The 18,657-nt window shown below is 52.9% G+C and overlaps 1 protein-coding gene across 1 annotated transcript in view; it reads right to left on the bottom strand.

Annotated features, from left to right (window-relative positions):
• The window catches only part of TAF4 (TATA-box binding protein associated factor 4), a 65,180-nt gene that overhangs the window by 21,330 nt on the left and 25,193 nt on the right, over nt 1-18,657 (bottom strand). Inside the window, exons 2-6 of the mRNA XM_027976983.2 lie at nt 5,909-6,075; nt 4,909-5,028; nt 2,826-2,945; nt 1,954-2,076; nt 216-305 (exon numbers count right to left, since the gene is read on the bottom strand). Coding sequence (XP_027832784.2) covers nt 216-305; nt 1,954-2,076; nt 2,826-2,945; nt 4,909-5,028; nt 5,909-6,075 — 620 coding nt within the window. The remainder of the gene's footprint in view (nt 1-215; nt 306-1,953; nt 2,077-2,825; nt 2,946-4,908; nt 5,029-5,908; nt 6,076-18,657) is intronic.

Genomic DNA, 18,657 nt, shown 5'->3' with positions numbered 1-18,657 from the left:
CCCTTCTGGATCCTCAGGTGCAACACGACATTGTGGTAGCAGCAGTGGGGGTCTCGAAACTTACAGGAAAGCCTCCAGAAAGAAAACTTGACAGTCTGCCTCAGGGGCTTGAAAGCTGCAGATGCACGGGTGACAACCGTGCGAGTCCACCCCTCCCCAGAGGAGCCCGCCCACCCCCACCCAACACTGGGCGCCCGCAGCGGGCTTCGGATTACCTTCAGGAAAGGCACAAGGTAAGGTTGAGGTGAAGAATTAAGTTCTCGGTATAACCTACTAGTGAAATCTTCTGCTTCGATTTTTCCATCCTGAAAGACAAAATTCACATTAAAATTCCTCTGTGAATACAAATTTGCACACATGTATCTTTATTCAGTATTTCTCCAGGTCTCAAGTTTTACAAACAGTTATTCCTCCCTCCTGGCTGTGGGCTCAACTGTGCCATTCCTCAACTTTCTTACTACCACCGCACATCAGGCATTCTGCCAGGAGACAGACAAGCCTAAAGGTACCCCCGAGACCAAGTTAGAAGGTAAGGCAGGCCAGCGACACCCTTCCCTGGAGAGACCACACCTACACTGAGACCCCAGAGTAGCTGGGGCACCAGAGAGAGAAGCGCGTGCCCAGATGAGAAGGGCCACAGCAAGCGGGCATGAGCCCGGGAGGACCAGAGGTGGGCAGGGACGGGGCAGCACAGGTGCCCTGGAGGCGTGAGCACCGACCCGGCTGGCTCTGCCCACACCCAGGAGTCCTATGAGACAAGGTGCCTACCTGCACCCTCTCACGCAGGGTCACCTCCCACCAGCCTCCAAGCCCGGGACTGACTGGGCCCAAGTCAAGGAGGGAGCAGTCAGGGCTGCAAAGAGGGCAGGATGGGGGTCCCAGAACCCTGAGAAGGGCGCAGCACAGGGGGACAGCGCCAGGCTCTTTTGGGAAGTGAGAGAGACGTGAGATGAGCCCGTGCTTCCAGTCCCCGGAGGGGCTTCAGACAAGGGGCCGTGGGAAGAACAAACAGCATGTTTTAACTACAAAGGTTCATTAGAAGGTAAACTGTAATTGAAACAAACAAAAAGCTGGGAGTTCTTGCTCCTCTCAGGAGGTGAGACTGTTTTTCAATCTCTTAGTTTCCTGAAAATATGTAAGGCGTGTCTGAAGTGATCATTTCTGCTGTGATAGCGCAACTTCACTCCCTTCCAGCCCCAAACCCACGTGTCCAGCACAGGGGCAGCTGCCCTCCAGCTAGAGCCCATGGCATGGAAAGGAGGCTGCAAGCGGAGGGTCAGCGCTGACAAACCCAGCGGCAGCAGGACAGAAATGGCCATCAGCCCGTGTGCTAAACCACCAGGCTTCCTGGACAAAGAAACCGAGAGCAAGGAAAGGGGGAAGGAGGGGACCCCAGGTTAACAGCGACACGGAGGCAGCAGCCAGAAGTGAGCCTGACGACTGGCCAAGCCCTGCAGGTGACACTGGACTCAGCCTCCAGGAGCCTGGGGGCTGCAAGGGTCTCCAGGTTCCCAGGCTATGTCCAGGAATCGGGACTAAATACCTATGAGACTGGGGAGGGGCTGCGGGCAGCAACACGGCACAGCAGATGCAAAGCCAGGTAAGAACTCAGGACCCGCAAAGCCTTCAGCTGGCCCGCAACAGCTCGTCACTCTGCCTTCCGCTTCCGAGTCACTCAAAACCCTCCGTAGAAGACGTGGAGGAATGAGAGGGAAAGCCCTTAAAACACCCACCATCTCTTTGGTGAATTCACATCACTCCTGTGTGGCCAGCACACCAAGTGACTGACATGGAAAAGGAGATGCTAGGAGAGCTGTCCAGGTGCGAGGCTCCGAGAAGCCAGGGGTGAGAGTGTCCGGACAAGGGGAGAGGGGCCCAGACTACGGCCGCCGCCACCCCCGCCAATAGCCAAGTACTGCACTCTAAGGAAGGGGCCGGCGTGTGGGCTCTTACCAGCAGATTCTGTACCAGTTCTTTCACATTAGCGGCCGTCTCTGTAGACTGTTTACCAGACGAAGCCAGTTTTATTAACGTAGATAAAAAATTTTTACATTTCTTCACGTTTTCCATAGTTTCCTGGATAGAAATTAAGAAGGTATAAGTGAAAAACTCTTACAAAGCAGACTGTTATCATAGCCTTTGGTTTAACTAAGTTGTTGCGTATCATACGAGAAATGTATATTTCTTCTCTAAAATGTCTTTCAGAAAGATGCAGTTACTCTCATCGCCTGATGATGGGAGTATAAGCCAAAACATGTGCTCCCAAGGCACAGATCAAATTCACAGCTCACTTAGCCCAGCAATGCTTTCAGAAATGTAACTGATAAATGCAAAAAGACAATCTACAAGACATTCACTGTGATGTTGCTTATCATAAAGAAAAACTAATACCTAAGTGCACAATAAAAGGAACAGAATCATGACATAGCTACTAAAAAAGATGCTGAAAAACACTCAGCAAAGAAACATGAAAAAGTTTTAAATCACAAAGAGAGCACAATCCCACTGGTTTAAACACTCATCCACATGTAGGAAAACTGCTGGAAATAAACTTGAAGAGGATGACGCCACTGCTCTGGCAGGCTACAACTGCTGTGCAGGCCCCGTCGCCCCTCAATGCAGCTGCTCTGGGCTTCATCAAACAGACATTCCCACAGTCCGAAAGCCTGATGCAGGATGCTGGAGCCCCGCTGCGGCCCTGCAGAGGCCACTGCCCTCAGACCCCGTCATGTACGGGGCCATGGAAACCCCGATGGCTCCCCACGTGCAGGCTGGGGCAGCATGACCACCACACACAGCCCCGTGGCTCCCGAGGCGGCTCTCACCGTGGCAGCTGTCGAGGTGGTGGTGGCCCCTGGGACCGTCCGCTGAGGTGTCACCGTCTGAACAGCTGTCGCCGTCCCAAGTGAGGTTGTCTGAGCAGCGCCACCCAAAACAAGCTGAGGCTACGAGAATCCAAAGCATGAGGTAAACAGATGGCCTCCGTGAGACTCCCCGCAGCGGGCAGGCCCCACAGGACCTGAGACCTCGAGGGACCATTTCAGCCCCACTGCTGTGTCCCCAAGAGCTGCCACCCTGAGCACCAAGGAAGCAGCGCTTTGCACCTGCAGCAAAAACTGACAGAAGCAAAGCCAACGGCCAGAAGGAACCTGGCTATCAGGAGTCAATCCGGAGTGTCACAGGGAGGCCAGGACAAGTAACCTTTTCATAGCCACCCAGATCACATTTCAGAAATTAAAAGGAAAAAAAGAAAACAGAGACACAGACTGAAAAGCCCATCCCCTGGCTCATGCAGGGAGGCTGGCGACAAGAAATCCAGTGTGTCACACAGGCAGGCCCCCCCCACAGGGCAGCACCAGGACTCACTGGGGTCCCAGGCTCCCCTCCGCTGCCACAACACCCTTCTCTGCTCCCCCAAAGCGAGTCACATCCAGAAACGCTCTGGAAATGGTTTTCGACCAGGCAGGGGCTCAATGTAGTTGGTGCTGAGACAGAGGGGTGACTTTGCTAAACAAATACATTTCAACAAACGAACAACTAGACACCAAACAACAACTGGGCTCATCAAACTCTCGCGATTCCTAACCCTATGTGAGCAATCGTACACAAGTTCACGGCTTCTTTATTGTAAATTAGCACTCTTCCAATGTAAAAATCTAGACTTCTCCAATTTTTCAAACTTTCTTATGACTTTGGAAGGTAGGGGGCAGTATAACCCTGAGCACGACTCGCGTGCGGCTGCTCTCAGCAAAGCAGGTCCTGGAGCCTGCCCTCCAGGAGGTGCTCAGATGGTGCTGCTCATGGCGGGCAAAGGGACGGGGGCCCTGGGCAGGCAGCTGTCTGCAACCTCAGGCTGTAAACACTGGTTTCCCAGGAGGAATGTCAGTCAGAAGAGATGGTGGGCTTTCTTTATCACTGATGTTTTCTTTCACTTGTAACATTAAGCACTTACTACTTTTGTAACAAGAAAATGGCAAATAAAAAACTTCAGAGAAAGAAAAGGGAGAGAACCGACCAGAAGGCATAGCAGAGCTGCTTCTGGACGATCAGAAACAGCCAGGGCACATCCCGTTCTTGGAGGTTTTCATTTCATTTCTGTCAAGATGCTCCCCTCACAAGTGCTCCCACTAGCCCCATGAAAACACCTTCCACCTGGACAAGACTGAGACGGCAGACAACCTGTTCTGATAAGCCTGGTGCAAACGCTCACTGTGAGCTTCACTACCTTCTCAGAAAAGGCTCCTCTCTCTACAACTGAAGCCCCAGACACTCCAACCAGGCTGAACTCGGCCAGACGACTCCCAACCCCAGGAAGCACCACTGCCATGCAGCTCCTGTCGCAGGAAGAGACCACCGAGCTCGTCTACTTGGGACCAACTGGCCCTCCAGCTGCTCTGAAAGCAGTGTCACGGCTGCGGGCACCAAGAGACAGATGAGGACAAGACCAGGCCAAGCGGGGAGACCAAGGCGAGTGAGGAGGCCAAGCTGGCTGCACTCAGGATCAGGGCCAGAAGCCCCCACACCGCGCTGCCGGCACCCACCAGGGAGGGTGTTGCAATAGCGACACACAGTAACACACACACAGCGAGGACACAGCCTCCTCGGTGCAACACACACACACTACGTAGACTGTTTCTGCTCCAGAGACACTGCACCATCAAACGTCAGCAGGTGACGTTTTTTAATTGCGCTTCGGGCACAGTGAGAGGCTTCTGAAAGTGCGGCTGGTGCTAAACTCTGTGTAGTTTTAGAGAAGCCTGGCCTCTCCTGCACCGGTGGGCAGAGAAAAGGCACTTTATTCCAAAGCATCTCCTGCCCCAAATCCCGAACCCTGGCATCCAGCACCCAAACTCGTGAGGCCCGACCCCTGACCCCAGCATCAAGGGCACCACCCAGCCCCCAGCTCACCTGAACCCCGGGCGAGCGCTGCAGTGCGGTGCTGGGCTGTACCGTCGTCTGGGCCTGAGACACCTGCTTGATTATGGTCGTTGGGGTCACCTGCCGTGCAATAATGGGGGTCCCGGGCGCCTGAAAAACAAGGAGTTGTCGCCTAAAAGCAGGGAAGTGAGAGGCGGCACACCACACGGTCCTTTCTTCAGCACAGAGAGCACACCTGGGCCCCCAGGGTAGGCGCCAGTGTCAGTGAAGCCCCCTAACTGTCACCATATAACTGTAACACACTCCTTAGCAGAGCCTCCCACATGGTCTTCGAGGGAAGCGTGTGTCTGGGAAATCAACACTTTGATTTCCTGTAATCACACAACAGTCAAAGTGAACATCTTATAAACATCTGATGGAACAGACCTCCACAGACCCTGGGAGCTGCTCAGGGCTGTTTCAGATGCTCAGGGAGGGGCCCCTCTGTCTACAGCGCAGGACACCAACTCCAGGGGATGCGGCTGTAGTCACAGGACGACAGAGCCGTCAGGACCACTCTAGTCTCCATGTTAGTCTCTGCCCAGTCCACCAGCTCAGAAGGGACAGAAAGGCACCAGGAGGCAGAACCTGGGGGAGGGGAGAGTCCCAGGCACTGAACCTGTCCTCCTGTCACAGCCTCAGTGAGGGGGCACAGCCTGGGGGTGGGGGGAGTAGCCCCCAAGGCTCACACATCTATGTGTGGTAGGGGGCGCTGTTTAACATAGTTCTGCAAAGCTCCTCTGCGCACCCCCTGGTCACAACAGCTAACGAGGCTCAGGACTCACTGGGTCCCGTGCTCAAGTGTCCTAACCATCCGTCATGGACCTACAGGCGGCAGGATCTGCACTTTGCAGAGGAGGAAACGGAGGCGCAGGAGGGGTGTCACAGGAGGGGGTATGGCGGAGGGGTGCAGGTGGAGACCTGAGCTCCTCCCAGGGCAGCCAAGCCGTCCCACCCCCCACAACCCCCCGGAGGCTGGGCGCGTGCTCACCTGCACGGTGGAGATCTGCACGGGAGGGGCACTTGTGGGGGTGGCCGGGCGCGGTGCCATGGTGGTCTGCGGCTGTGCCTGGGCATGGGCCTGGGCCTGCATCTGAGCCAGGGCCTGCTGAGGGATCATGAGCAGCTGCCCATTCTCGCTCCGCACGAGGACCATACCTGGGGGGCGGGGGAGAGGGCTGGTGTCAGGAATGCGCCCCAGGGCCCGACTCCACAGGGAGCCAACAGCCCTGAGGAGGAGAGGGAGCTGCTGTGAACCCCATCCCTGGGCTCTGAGCACACCTGCCAGCAGAGATGGCGCACAGGACGACAGAGACACGAGAGGAGTTTTCACCGATTCAAGGAGTAGCCATCACCCAGGCAAGCGGAGCTCCTCACACCTCGTCCACCCCACAGCACCCCGCACCAGCCTGCAGGTCAGGAGGCCAGGGCCTGGCAAGAACCCCCATGGCCAAGAGTGCTCCCCACATGGGCTGCCTGACTGCCAAGTGCACAAGCCACCAGGTGTCTCAGGAGAGGTCGCAGCTGGAGCCTCAGACCCGAGTCCTGCCCAGGAGCAGGTCACATCCCAAGCCCACCACTGGCTCTGGGGGAGGCAGCCTGGCCTCTTCTCCCATCAGGTCCCCAACCCTGGGTACTAGGCTGGACCTCAAGACAGCATTGCCCACCACTCACATGCCTGGGGCCGTGCCTGGAGTGCCCGAAGCCCAGACACTCCTTCCAGGAACAGGACCCCTTGTGTGTCCATGGTGACCTGGGATCCCCCTCCCCAACAGAGACACAAGACACGGAGGACCACTCACCCTTCATGGGGCTCCAGCTACATCACTGGAAACCAAATCCTAGCAGGCAGTGTGACATTAATTCTAGCTTCTAAAACCAGCACCAATTACATCCTAGATTCCATTAGAAACAGTAACACAACTTTCACACAATTTCCCATGACGGATTAGTGATGGGGCTGAAAGGGAATCCTATGAACACCTCGCCCCAAACCCAGGCTCACAGAGGGTGGGCACAAGGCACCCCACAGAAGAAGGACTCAGCCGGGCAGGGGTGTGGCCCAAGGAGCCCGCTGAGTGGGAAGCCCCACAGGGACAGCTGAAAACCTCAAGGCCAAGAACCTTCTGCCAGCCATCACAACAACAAGTGTTCCCTGCTGAGCCAGACGGGAGCTCCATCCAATGTACACATCTGAGAAGTCTTTGGAGCTGCTGGTCCCGGCTCCTTCAACACCCATCATCACATCAGGAAATACAGCCTTTCCCTAGGGTCACATCTGCAACTCTCGATCCAGAAGAACCACTTGTATGTGTGCCCGTTATGAGCGCACCCTCCAAGACAACCCTTTCAAATGAGCCATGCTGCAGCAAAAGAAAAAGCAAAACAAAAAGACAACCCACAGAACGGGAGAAAATATTTCCTAACGATGCAGCCTACAAGGGATTACTCTCTAAAATATACAAACAGCTCATGCAGCTCAATATCAAAAAAACAAACAAAAAATTTTAAAATGGGCAGATCTAAGCAGAGATCCTTAAACAACTAAAAACAAATTTATCATATGATCTAGGGATTGCTATCCCACTCCTGAGCACATATCTGGAGAAAACTGTATTTTGAAAAGATACACACAGCCCAATGCTCACTGCAGCACTATTTACAACAGGCAAGACGAGGAAGCAACCTCAGTATCCACTGACAGATGAGTGGATAAAGATGACGTGGTACATATGTACAATGGGGTATTACTCAGCCATGAAAGAGAATAAAGTAATGCCAAATGCAGCAACATGGATGGACCTAGAGATGATCACACTAAGCGAAGTAGGTCAGAGAAAGACAAATATCATATCACTTGTATATGGAATCTAAAGAACTGATACAAATGAACTTATTGACAAAACAGAAACAGACTCAGAGACTTAGAAAGTAAACTTACCGTTACCAAGGGGGAAGGTGGGAGTGGGGAAAGGTAATTTAGGAGACTGGGTTTAACATATACACACAGCTACACAAAAAATAGATAACTGGGACCTCCCTGGTGGTCCAGTGGCTAAGAGATCTCTGCTCCCAACGCAGGGGGCCCGGGTTCAACCTCTGGTCGGGGAACTAGACCCCACATGCCACAGCTGAAGAGTCTGTATGCCAAAACCACAGAATTCTAAAGTGTACATAAATGTGCTCCGCTGTGTCTGACTCTGCAACCCCAAGGACTGTAGCACGCCAGCCAGGCTCCTCTGTCCAGGGGATTCTCCAGGCAAGAATACTGGGTGGGTTGCCATTTCCTCCTCCAGGGTATCTTCCTGACCCAGGAATCGAACCTGTGTCTCCTGCATTGCCAGGCAAGTTCTTTACCACAGAGACACTGGCGAAGCCCAAAGAATCCAAATGTTACAACTAAGACCTGGAGCAGCCAGATAAATGAATCTTTTCAAACAGACAATGTGCCAAGGATCTACGGTACAGTGCAGGGAACCCTGCTCAATATTCTGTGATAACCTAGACAAATGAATATATGCATAACTGAACCACCCTGCTGTATACTCAAAACCAACACAATATTGTAAATCAGCTATACTCCAACATAAAACTTTAAAACTTGTAATAAATTTTAAAATAAAACTAAAATAAAGACAATAATGCATATTTAATTTATATGCAGAGTATATCATGCAAAATACCAGGCTGGATGAAACACAAGCTGGAATCAAGATTGCTGGGGAAAATATCAATAAACTCAGATATGTAGACGACAACAGCCTTATGGCAGAAAGTGAAGAAGAACTAAAGACCTCTTGATGAAAGTAAAAGAGAAGAGTGAAAAAACTGGCTTAAAACTCAACATTCAGAAAACTAAAATCATGGTTTCCAGTCCCATCACTTAATGGCAAACAGACAGGGAAACAATGAAAAGAGTGAGACTTTATTTTCTTGGGCTCCCAAATCACTGCAGATGGTGACTGCAGCCATGAAATTAAAAGACACTTGCTCCTTGGAAGAAAAGCTATGACCAACCTAGACAACAGAGACATTACTTTGCCAACAAAGGTCCGTCTAGTCAAAGCTATTCAGTAGTCATGTATGGATGTGAGAGTTGGACTATAAAGAAAGCTGAGAGCTGAAGAATTGATGCTTCTGAACTGTAGTGTTAGAGAAGACTCTTGAGAGTCCCCTAGACTGCAAGATCAAACCAGTCAATCCTAAAGGAAATCAGTCCTGAATATTCATTGGAAGGACTGATGATGAAGCTGAAACTCCAATACTTTGGCTACCTGATGCAAAGAACTGACTCACTGGAAAGGACCCTGATGCTGGGAAAGACTGAAGGCAAGAGGAGAAGGGGACGACAGAGGATGAGATGGTTGGATGGCATCACCAACTCGATGGACATGAGTGTGAGCAAGCTTCAGGAGTTGGTGATGGACAGGGAAGCCTGGCGTGCTGCAGTCCATGAGATCACAAAGAGTCAGACACAACCAAGCGACTAAACTGAACTGAAAGACAATAAGCCATATTTTCAAAACAAAACAAAACAAAACACAGCTGCTGCAAATAACTCACTGTTTTGAAATCTCTAAAACCTGGGAGCTTGTGAAAGCACTGAGGAGAGAAAGGCCTGGCAGGCTGGCAGCCGGAACTGATGTCCACGCCCTGAGAAGTCTGCACCATGCCCAGGACAGGCTCAGGCCACAGGGCAGCTCAAGGGGGTTACACGGTCATCAACCCTGGCCCATGCTGGTGCTGAGGGCCCCAAAAGAGGGGACCTGGTGACACTCCCAGCCACTCACTCACCAGTTCACTCAGGCACCATGCAGAGACCCCAGTCCGTCATCACAGGGACTCAAGGGAACAGGGCAGCCCAGCAGGCCCCCCAGTTTCCACAGCTGGACACCCCAATTTCAAACTGATGCCTACACTTTATCGAATACTTGCTTATTTGCTTAAAAAATCATGTTCGCAGAAATTCAAAGGAATATTTAAATAACATTCGAGAAAAGCAATGTGATTAATATGCCAATCAAGTGACAGTGGTCTTTTGGACACAAAAGTCTAAAAAAACAGACTGGGCCATGCAGTGTGCCGATAGCGAGAGTGAAAGCTGAGGACAGAGGCAAAGCTCCTGCCAAGGAGTGACGTGGGACTCTCAGTGATGAGACCTCTCGGCGGCATCAGCAACGTCTCCAGTGGGAACAGACCCGGGAAAGAGAGAACCAGGACAGCTGTTCCGGGCATGAGGGCCACGGGTGGAACCAGCCAGCAGCATTATGGGTGGCAGCTCCAGAGGCGTGGCAGCTTCCCTGGGTACCACGCATACAGCCACTGCCTCCGAAAGAAGTGGAGTCAGGAATGCCTATGACACCTGGGAGAATCTGCCACACAGTCATGACATCATCACACTCTCTAGACCTCATAAATTCTGGTTATAATGCTCATTTCTAACAGATGACTGCAGTACCACTCAAAGGCAAAGAAACACAACTGTCTCAAAATGTAACTTAAACAAACTTTAGATAAAAGATCACAGAAAAGCAACCGTCTCTGTTCACAACAGCAGCACCCTGTCTGGGACTCCCAGCACTCTGGCCCCAGGGAGGACCAGGAGGCCATCTGAGCCGTCATCCCTCTGCCGGCGCCAAGCCAGCTCTGGGAGCGGTCAGGGAAGGGCCCCTGCAGGCGCCACCCTCCCGCCCTACAGACACACAGCCCCCAGGTCCCCCGCACACACACCCTGGCAGCCTGGCTGCACCATGGACCCCACCAGGCCCCTCCCTGCACCCCTCACCCCCAACTCAGAGTGCTCTGGAACCAAAACCAGCCAGTGTGCACAAGCGACAAGCATGACACGGCGAGCTCACACAGCAGAAAGCCACTCAAACTTTCATGTTAGATGATGCTAACATCCTTCTTAGTGCAGAGACAAGCGTTCATGAGGGCAGACTTGAGAAACGCAGAGACGAACCCGGAAGACGGAACTCTCAGGAGCCCGCCCCCTCTGGCTACAAGACTTTGAGTTTCTTTCCACCCTCTGTTCTATGAGCACGTGTACAACATATGTGTTTTGATAACCGTAAAGAAAATTGGGGTAATTCTGTTGATATTCAGCTTGGTGTTTTCTTTTCAAAACCATAATTTTCAGTGGCTACGTATTTCATCCAAAATGTATTTATAATTTCTTTATTGATGAAGGCAGGCAATTTTATACTTTTTGTCATTGTCAGAGCTCAGGATTTTACAGAAAGACACGCAGCATAAACCCACAGCACCCGTGTTAAGGCCGTGCTGCGTGTACTCATACCTAAGACAGACACAACACCACCTGTTTGGGAGGCTGGGCACCCACGGGCACAGAACGCAGGGAGCTCTGTGGTGTGGGGTGGGGCTGGGGCACATCCTCGTCACAGCCCGAGCACAACAACAGTCCTTAGGACTAAACGAGCCCCACCCTCCTCCAAGAACCAGAGTTCAAGATCAACTCCAGCATTTGTACCCAAGGTTACAGTTTCCCTGATCCCTTTCATACCAACATTTTTCACTGTATTTTTTACCAAAATGTAGGTCAGCCAGAGCTACACGACAAATAGGCATTTTCCACTCCACCTGGGATCCTCCACCTGGAAGTCACCACTTCTGGGGAGACATTCTTAGCATGGCCTTCAGTGCTCAGCCCCGCCCTTTCCCCCAAGACACAGGCATGTCCTTCGGCTTCAGCTGGGGGGGGTCCCAGGCCTGGCGAACGGCCCAGCTGCACTGGCACAAGCAGGGAACAGCAGTTGGGCTGGAGGGGCCAGAGCCTTCCCTGCCCTCCCACCCACCCCCAACAAGCACTGCTAGCACCATCACTGGCCAGATGGCTCGGAGAGTCTGCAGAGACGGTGCGATGAACAGCAGACCCTCCATCACCAAGATGCAAAATAAAACTGCCCCTGAACCCTGACATGGACGCTGAAGAAGCCAGAATCGGACCAGAAGCAGAGGAATGCAGAGAGGCGTGACACAGCCAGAGAACGAGAGCGTCATGCAGGGAACCAGGGAGGGACTTCAGGTCTGGACCATCCAGACCCCAGGCCACAGCAGCAGCAGAGGAGCCCGGCCTCGTGGAGCATCTCTGAGACCCACGCCCAAGAGAACAGCCACCGGCCAGGGTGTGACGGGGACCTCCTGCCACACCACCCGCAGTCCTGCCGGGGCCCCTCTACCACGTGCCTGTGGGACGGGGTCCCCCAACTACTCTACCGGAAGCAAACTCAGCCAGACACCAGCACAGATACCAGTGACGCTGACTTAATTACAGCCTAAACATTCTTTCACTCTTAGGGCTGCCTGCCTTTTAAACCACCTAAAAGAAAGTGCCTAAACCCACAGAGCTCAGACTCCAGGAAGGCTGGTGGCCGGGTCAGACGTGTGGGAGGCGGGGCTCCTGTGTCCTGGCCTCACCTCAGCCTCACAGGACCTGAGCACTGAGGGCGGAGCAAGACTGCTGCAAACGTAAAGAAGCGTTTGCCTGCCTGCACTGTCAGTGCTTTCAAAGCGGAAGGTGAGGAAACCTTTGATCAAAACAAACAACAACAGGGCTTCTCTGGTGGCTCAGTGCCAAAGAATCCACCTGCCAATGCAGGAGACACGGGTTCGATCCCTGGTCTGGAAGATTCCACATGCCTGGGAGCAACTACTCCCACGCAGCACAGCTACTGAGCTTGTGCTACAGAGCCGGGGAACCGCAGCTCCCGAAGCCCCCAGCCTCAGCGCCGCGCTCTGCCACGAGAGAAGCCCCGCCACGAGAAGCCTGCGCACCGAACTAGAGAGGAGCCCCTGCTCGCTGCAACCAGCGCGAAGCCCACGCGGCAATGAGTCGGCACAGCCACAAGTAAATGCGCAAATAAAACAATCTAAAAACAACAAGAAAAGCCCCGGGCAGGCAGACCCCACCCACTTCTTCCAGCTCCAAGTCAGGTTTCCCCCACACAAACATGGCTCAGGGTCATGGCAGAGCACGGCTGGAGATTCAGGACTCCACACCTGATTTTCACTTCACATCACACAGTGACTTTCAAAATTTTGATGAAACCAAGAATCGGCTCTAAGTAAGGTAAGGCATCACTGGGCCTCAGAGGCTGCGCCTCAGGACCTCACTCCCAGGTGGACATACATGTACTTACGGCTGATTCATGCTGTACAACAGAAAGCAAACGACACTGTAAAGCAACTACCCTGCAATTAAAAATAAGGAAAGAAAAGAAGCTGACTGCTGTGCACACACACGGCAGCAGAGCTGTCCCCACAGGACAGGCTGGAGAATAAGTACCAGGACGAGGTGGGCGGTGGGGGGTCAGGGCTGGAGGGGGTCTTTCCCACACCAAGCACGTCCACACAGCCTGAAATTCAGAAATGGACCTGCTTAGAGTACAATTTCTGAAAACAAAACTTTACCCCAAACTTGACTAAACAGTCAGTAACCACAACTGTCTTACCTACTTTAAAAATTGACCATAAAAATGTCCATCAAGCAATTCCCAAAAACACCACAAAGGGCCAAAGAGCAGATGCTTAACCTCGCAGGTTTCAGGCAAGGACCGTCCCCCAGACACAGCTCAGTGTCCTTTCTACCTTCAGCCCTGGCACGGGCAGGGGCGTGGGGCACGCACCAACACCGCGGTGCATGCCCCTGGACCCGGCCACTGCAGTGCGGGGTCCCTGTGCGGCGGCACCCGCCTTCAGGGCTCAGGCAGCCGCACCCCTGCTGCACGTGCCCACACGCAGCCCACCTGTGCGCCAGCAGGGACGCGTGCCTTGGACGTGCGATGGGACGGGATGTGAGAAGACGATGGCACCACAACACACGTGACCAGCTCTCGGAAAAGTCACGTGTGCGCACTCAGTTATGTACCTGAGAGACAAAAACCCGGTCTAGACACACCTCAGGGTATTGTCCTCCAGGGAAAGACCCAGGTTCACCGTTGTTTAGACTAGCACTGGGACCGCCCTGTCACTTCAGTGACACCCCATAAAGGAAGACAACCCCAAGAAGTGCCGGGGTGCCAGAGCCCCCCAGCCCAGAGGTCCTCTCAACCCTTGGGGCGGCCTCCACTTCCCTCCTCCCCAAGGCCCTCCTCCACGAGGTCCACCACCGAGGACGCCACCCGCGAGCCTCAGCAGCCAGCGCTGCCCCGCCCCGTCTCGGACGCTGCACTCGGCTCCTGTGTCCTGGGCCGGCTCTGTGGCTCCAAGTGCCTGTCACCTCGCTCCTTTCTGGGTGACAGAAGGAACACAATGCCACAGAAGGACACGGTGTGTGCCCCTAGGGGCACAGCACGACGGAGGGAAGGTCTCCCTCCAGCTTGACACAGGCCTCACCCGACACGGTGGCACGCATCCACGCAGCTGCCCAACGAGGTGCCTTGGCCCAGTGCCCTCACCCCCGCACGTCCACGCACAGCAAACGGGAAACCACCGTATGACCGGCGGGCCTCTCCACGCACCTGTGGAGGACGCCTCTGTGCAGTGTGCCGCTGGCCCGGATCCCCCTCTGCCTCTCTGCTGTCCACATCTCAGTCAGCCCAGAGCGGTTCTCAGCCCCTCAGGTTTTCAAGAGTCCTGCAACCCACAGGTCTCAGAGGCTTCCCCAAGCTCTTCTGGAGGCCCTGAACCTCCCTCTGCACCCTGGAGCTGGTGCCGAAAGCCTGCGCCCATCGGCTGCCAGGGCGGCCATGATGAGAGGTCAGTCAGCATCCCGAGGGCCTGGGGCCCCTGCCTGCAGCCTCCCCGAACTTCTGGAAGAAAGCCAGAACATGCTTCACTGCGACCCACGTCCCGAGTTCTGAACACTCCGTGCTAGCAGACAACTTGCATCCACGCGTGACTCAACGCAATCCCTCTTGCCTGCAGATCTCTGCTCCCTTCGCTTTGACTAGCAGCAGCCAGTCTGTGCCCCCAGCCCCCGCCACACAGCACCGAGAGACCCCAGGTGGGCACTTCTCCACTCAACCCAGTCCACCCTATCTTTCCTTTATCTTCCCTTTCCTCAAACTTTCCCTTAACTTTATCTTCTGTATTTATTATTCACTTTCTGTTCCTTCTTGGGGGTAAGAACGTGTGTAAGTAAGTAAAAGAACCAGCAGATGCTCCTCCCAGAACAGGGGAGGGGGTGCAGCCAGGAGGCAGGGACCTGAAGCACCCCCTTCTCTCCACAAAGCTGTGCATGTCGAGAGCCGCTCCAGAGACACGGCAGGAGAGGAACACACAGGACGCTCTGGAGGAACCTTCAGGCCCTTCTCAAGGTCAATAAGGGATGAGAACCCCTCTTCCAGACAGTGTGCTCAGCAGGCTCTGACTCTGAGGACGCGTCAGTACCAGCTTCTCCAGCCTGAACGCCACAGATGTGTCCATCTCCACCCTCTCACATGCTCAAGGGCTCAGTAAGTCAGCCTTCAGCCAAAGAGGCCAGAGCAGAGGGGCTGCTCTGATCTGAGAGCCGAAGGCGGGACGCGTGGCCCACTGCCCCGACCCCACCCCACCCTGGGCTCCAGCATCCAGACCGAGGGCCGGCGCAGGGCCTGGGTCTGTGGCAGCCAACTGAAGCCCAGGGTGGGTCTGCGTGCTGTAAGACATCTGGACAGTGCGAACCGGGCACGGTTTCCAGGGAACCAAGGTCAGGTGGCAGACAATGTGCACGGTCCAGGATTCACAGCAAACTTTAGCCACCTGCCCTCACTCATCAGAGGGCCCGAGAGGAAGAATCAAAACCAGAGACTGAACCACCTTCGTTCATTCACTGCGGCCAACACTCACGGAGGATCCAGTCATGCTGGACTGCGTGGGGCCCTGGAGAAAAACCAGAAACGCACACTGGACAGGGGCTTCCCACACAGGGGGTGAGGCAGGCACTAGCCACAACCCACCGCCTCCCATCTACACAACCATCTATCGATTAATGTGACTGATCCGTCGATGCCAGGGCCATGCTACAGGGGGAAGGTGTCCAGTGCTCGGTGCAACCAGGGCACACTCCTGGTCTAAACTGAAGGGCCCCAAAACGACCCGGGAGGGAGGAGAGGGGGTCAGTGTCAGGAGGGGTAAGGCAGGGCACCCCACACTGCAGCATGGCAGGCAAAGACCACCCAGGGGCACGCCAAGAAGAGAGCCAAGGGGACTGAGGGCTGAGGTCCAAGACCTGCGGCCACCCGTCAGGAGGGCCCTGGGCCCAGGTGAGGGTCATGGGTCTGCAGGAGAAGCCAGAGGACCAGGAAGGTGAGGAGCTGATGAGGAACCCCACAGCAGGAGAAGAGGCATCTGATAAACTCAAAATCCACTGGACTAGAAAATAAATATCCTCCGCCAGGAACAGCAAACAAACAGAAGACAAGGAACCTCACTAACTCTCTGAAATGAGCCTCCAAACTCCCACCCTCAGTGGTAAATCCTCAGGAGCATTTCCTTTGGTATCAGGAACAATTCAAGGGTGGAAGCAGTACCCATCTACCCAACACCATACCAACGATCCCAGCAAACCCCACAGACCAGAGAACGGGTCGAGAAGCAGGAACATGAGGACGAGAATGAAATAAACCTGTCATAACTGAATACAACAGTATTCTCTACATATGACACCCCTACCCCAAAACCTGCATACGCATTTTTTGAAATATTTGCTCATTTATTTGGTTGAGCTGAGTCCTAGTTGCAGCAAGAGGGACTTAGTTCCCTGACCAGGGATCGAACCCGGGCCCCCTGCACTGGGAGCGGGAGTCTTAGACACTGGACCACCAGGGAAGCCACTGCACATACAGGTTAGAAGAAACGGCTCAGTGCCACTGCTTTATTTAAAACCAGTATCCGAAACTCCACTGCAGTTCAACACTTCATCAATAAAGGATTAGAAAAACGCCATTTTAAAAACTACTATTTACGATAACAGAATAAACTTTAGCGTGTCCTAGAATGAATCCAACCAAACGTGCACAAGACCTATCATAGAAAAAAAATGATAAAATTTGATTGAAAGATATAGAACTAAGTAGAGTGATATGCCATATTCATGAATACATATGTACTGTTTGTGGATGGCAATCCTCCCCAAATTGACCCACAGTCAGTTCAGTCGCTCAGTCGTGCCCGACTCTTTGCGACCCCATCAATCGCAGCACGCCAGGCCTCCCTGTCCATCACCATCTCCCGGAGTTCACCCAGACTCACGTCCATCGAGTCAGTGATGCCATCCAGCCATCTCATCCTCTGTCGTCCCCTTCTCACCCTGCCCCCAATCCCTCCCAGCATCAGAGTCTTTTCTAATGAATCAACTCTTCACATGAGATGGCCAAAGTACTGGAGTTTCAGCTTTAGCATCATTCCTTCCAAAGAAATCCCAGGGCTGATCTCCTTCAGAATGGACTGGCTGGATCTCCTTGCAGTCCAAGGGACTCTCAAGAGTCTCCTCCAACACCACAGTTCAAAAGCATCAATTCTTCGGTGCTCAGCTTTCTTCACCGTCCAACTCTCACATCCATACATGACCACAGGAAAAACCATAGCCAGATTAATACAATTCTGATCAAAATAACCTGGGCCTCGAAGAGTTGATTCAAAAATGTATACGCAAGATCAAAATACCAAGACAAGCACAGACAATTCTCAGGAAGAACCTGGTGAGACACTGGCTCCACTGGACACCAAGAGTCGGCACGAGCCACACGATTTATGGACATGATGGCACTGATGAAAAAACAAATGAAGAGAAAATCCTGGCAGTCCAGAGACAGACCCCTGCATAACATAAAAACAGAAATACTACAGAAGGGACATGCAGATCACCAAGACAGGGAAGGTCACTGCAAACAAACAGTGCTAGGACAACTGACTCTCACGTGCCATATGCACACCGGATTCCAGGAGGTTGACAGACATAAAAGCGTAAGTAAACACTAAAGTTTTAGAAGAAAACACAGGAGACCACACCTATGACCTTGGGGTTTGAAACAACTTCTTAAATATGACTGGAAAAGGCATTTGACATAAAGAAAAAAAAAAGACTCCACTACAGTAAATCAAGAACTCCAGTTCATCAGAAGATACCATTAAGAAAGTGAAAAGACCAGCCGTAAACTGAAAGGACAACTGGTCACTTACATGACCTATAGAGGAATCGTAAGCACGATACAGACAGAAGTCCTACAGATTAACAGAAAAATTCAAAAGAAAACTGGGCAAAAAGACATAAACAGACATTCACAGAAGGATACCCACAAACAGCAGTGTACGACATAATGTCCACTTCCTCAACCCTGGAGGAAAAGGAAATGAAAACTAAAACAATAGCGTGGCAGCACTTCACACGCACTAGGTCTGAAGAACTGAAAAGCCTGACAACACCAAGTGCTGTCAGGGATGAAGACCCACAGGAGCTCTGCGTGGTTGCAGGCAGAGAGTCGCCAGCATCCCTCAGGTACCAGCGCCAGACAGCGATGCTGCAGGAAAGCAACACCAGCAGCCCTCACAAACTCACACAAAAGCCCCAGCAAATCAAATATAACAGTACACAAAATGATACTCCTTCATGGCCAAGTGGGGTTTATCCTAGGGATGCACCATGGCTTAACATTCGAAACTAAATCCATGTAACACCTTATTAACAGACCAAAAAAAAAAAAAAAAAAACCCACACACACACATCTCAATACATGAACATGGAAGGCATTTACCAATTAAACATCCATTCAAAAATTCTCACCAAACAAAGAAGAGAAG

Source organism: Ovis aries, chromosome 13, assembly GCF_016772045.2.
Source record: "Ovis aries strain OAR_USU_Benz2616 breed Rambouillet chromosome 13, ARS-UI_Ramb_v3.0, whole genome shotgun sequence".
Taxonomy (NCBI): Eukaryota; Metazoa; Chordata; class Mammalia; order Artiodactyla; family Bovidae; genus Ovis; species Ovis aries.
This window is presented reverse-complemented; position numbering and strand designations above follow the sequence as displayed.